The following is a 1,998-nucleotide window of genomic DNA, read 5'->3' as shown; positions in this document are numbered from 1 at the left end:
CCTGCCCCTGAGTTGCTGCCCCCAGCTGAGCCTGAGGTGGCACTGGAGCACTCATCATCACTGCCATACTTAGGGCTGGACACCAGGGTGGCACTGCCACTGAGGGCACGCGAGGCCTCCTCGGGGTGTCCGTCGTCCAACGTGTCCTTCAGGTGGGCGATGTTGTCCGCGCTGCCGAATTTGTTCCGGATGAGGCTGGCAAACTCCCTGGGCTTGGAGACCACGGCGGTGTGGGTGGCCTGGGACAGCCCTGAGAGGCCTCCCTTGACACCCTCCACCACACCTCCGCTGAAACCGCTGATGCTGGAGCGCACGTTGGCGCCCACGTCCTTCAGACCTTGGTGCATGTCCCGGAACACATCCTTGGGCTGCCTGGAAGGGCCGTTCTGCTCGATCTCCTTCAGCTTCTTGTGGTAGTGCTCTAGCTTCTTGTGCAGCTGAGCAATGGTCTGGGCTGACTTCTGGTTCTTCTTCTCAAAGACCTGCTTGATGCGCGACGCTTGCTGCTTGTCCGCGTTGTTGGCCAACTTCAGGTACTCGGCCACGTTGTCATCCCGAGCCTCCTGCTCGATCTTGATCTGCTCCGTGATCTTGAGGATCTTCTGGTGCAGGTGCTCGATGGCAGCTTTAGTCCTGTGAGGGTCAGGGGTGCCATCGGGGACGTCCAGGCAGACGCTGCCGTCGGCGTCGCCGTGCCCAGCGCTGGAGGGCAGGTTGAGTGTGGTCACGTCCCCTTTGTCCAGCTGTAGGCAGAGAGAGAGAGAGGAGGATGATGCTCAGGGGGAGGGAGTTAACACCCTGGGCAAGAGGAGGGGACAGGGGTCAGAGGGAGGCAAGAGCTGGGCAGGAGAATTGTTAACCAGAGCCATAGTGAGAAGTTTTTCCGGCTGGTTAAGCATTTCCCGGCTAAATCCAGCTGGAATCTCAGGAATAAACCAGCTGGAGAGCACAGCAACCAAACAATGAGGATTTGGGGGCTGGATTTGCCCAGTGGCTTTCAGCAAGGAGCATCTGCCACCAGGAGTTTGGCTCTGATTCTCTGTCCACCTTCTGTAGGGACTGACATCAGAGTTTCTGTGCTGCTGGACACCCAGGGAGAAAGAGTGAGGAGAACTGGACCCATCAACAAATCTTCCACCAAACCAGCGCAGAGCACAGGGATTGAGCAACCCACAGGTACTTTAGTCTTGTTTTCAGCCTGGCTTTTAGCCTGGGTGCACCCAGGAGTTGTTCAGCTGAAGAGAAACTCTGTCCCAAGACTTGGGAGAAGCTCCTGAGCCCAGAGCTGCAGGTGCAGAGATTCCTTTGCTTGCTTTTCCATGCTTCCTCACCTGGCAATGCCAAACTCCTCTTGCAAACACAAGTTGCCACCTAGGAAATTCAGACACATGCTGAATTCCCTGTTAGAGATGAAAAATCTGGAGTTTTGGGAGAGGAAATCACTTGCCTGAGGCCACATGTAAAAATCACTGCAACCTAGGTCCTGCCTTGTGTTCTCCAACCTGGACATGCTGCTTGGCCACTTGTGTGTGCATGGGGAAATCACTAAATCTTGCCAGTTGCTGGGTTTTATATGCAGATTCTTATGCAAAAGCTCAGTGGTTGTGTAAATGGCTCCTGGCTTCTAATTAAGAGCTGCTTGAAAGTTAAATACTGTTGGCAGACCTGAATAATTTCTCATTTCCATCACACTTTCCCCGAATGACCCTTTAATAGGGATAAAGCTGAGGGATCACTGCCTAGGAGTGTGTTATCACCAGGAAATGCCTTGTGCAGGAGGGAGGAATGTTCTCAAGATGCTGCTTGAGAACACTCCCATCTGCAGCAGGTCCCCACGGAGCTCAGCGAGGCTGGGCCAGCACTGCCCTCCTGGGATCTGCTTGCAGCTCCTCCTTCCCTGGTGCTGATGTCCTGCTGGGAGTCTGGGGGTGTTGGCACTTCATCTGGAGTGCTCAGCCTGCTTGGGAGCAGCCCCCAGCCCACTCCCCAAGGATTTTT

General features: G+C 55.1%; 1 protein-coding gene across 1 annotated transcript in view; it reads right to left on the bottom strand.

The window, feature by feature from the left end:
• TMCC2 (transmembrane and coiled-coil domain family 2) overlaps positions 1 to 743 on the bottom strand; it is a gene marked incomplete at its 5' end in the record, with an annotated part of 2,416 nt that extends 1,673 nt beyond the window's left edge. Inside the window, 1 exon segment of the mRNA XM_009070858.1 lies at positions 1 to 743. This exon segment is cut by the window's left edge and continues 1 nt beyond it. Coding sequence (XP_009069106.1) covers positions 1 to 743 — 743 coding nt within the window.
• Between the last annotated feature and the right edge of the window lie 1,255 nt (positions 744 to 1,998).

The sequence above is a fragment of the Acanthisitta chloris genome, unplaced genomic scaffold (genome assembly GCF_000695815.1).
Source record: "Acanthisitta chloris isolate BGI_N310 unplaced genomic scaffold, ASM69581v1 scaffold4133, whole genome shotgun sequence".
Classification (NCBI taxonomy): Eukaryota; Metazoa; Chordata; class Aves; order Passeriformes; family Acanthisittidae; genus Acanthisitta; species Acanthisitta chloris.
Note: the sequence above shows the minus strand (reverse complement) of the source record. Positions and strands in the feature narration are given on the sequence as shown.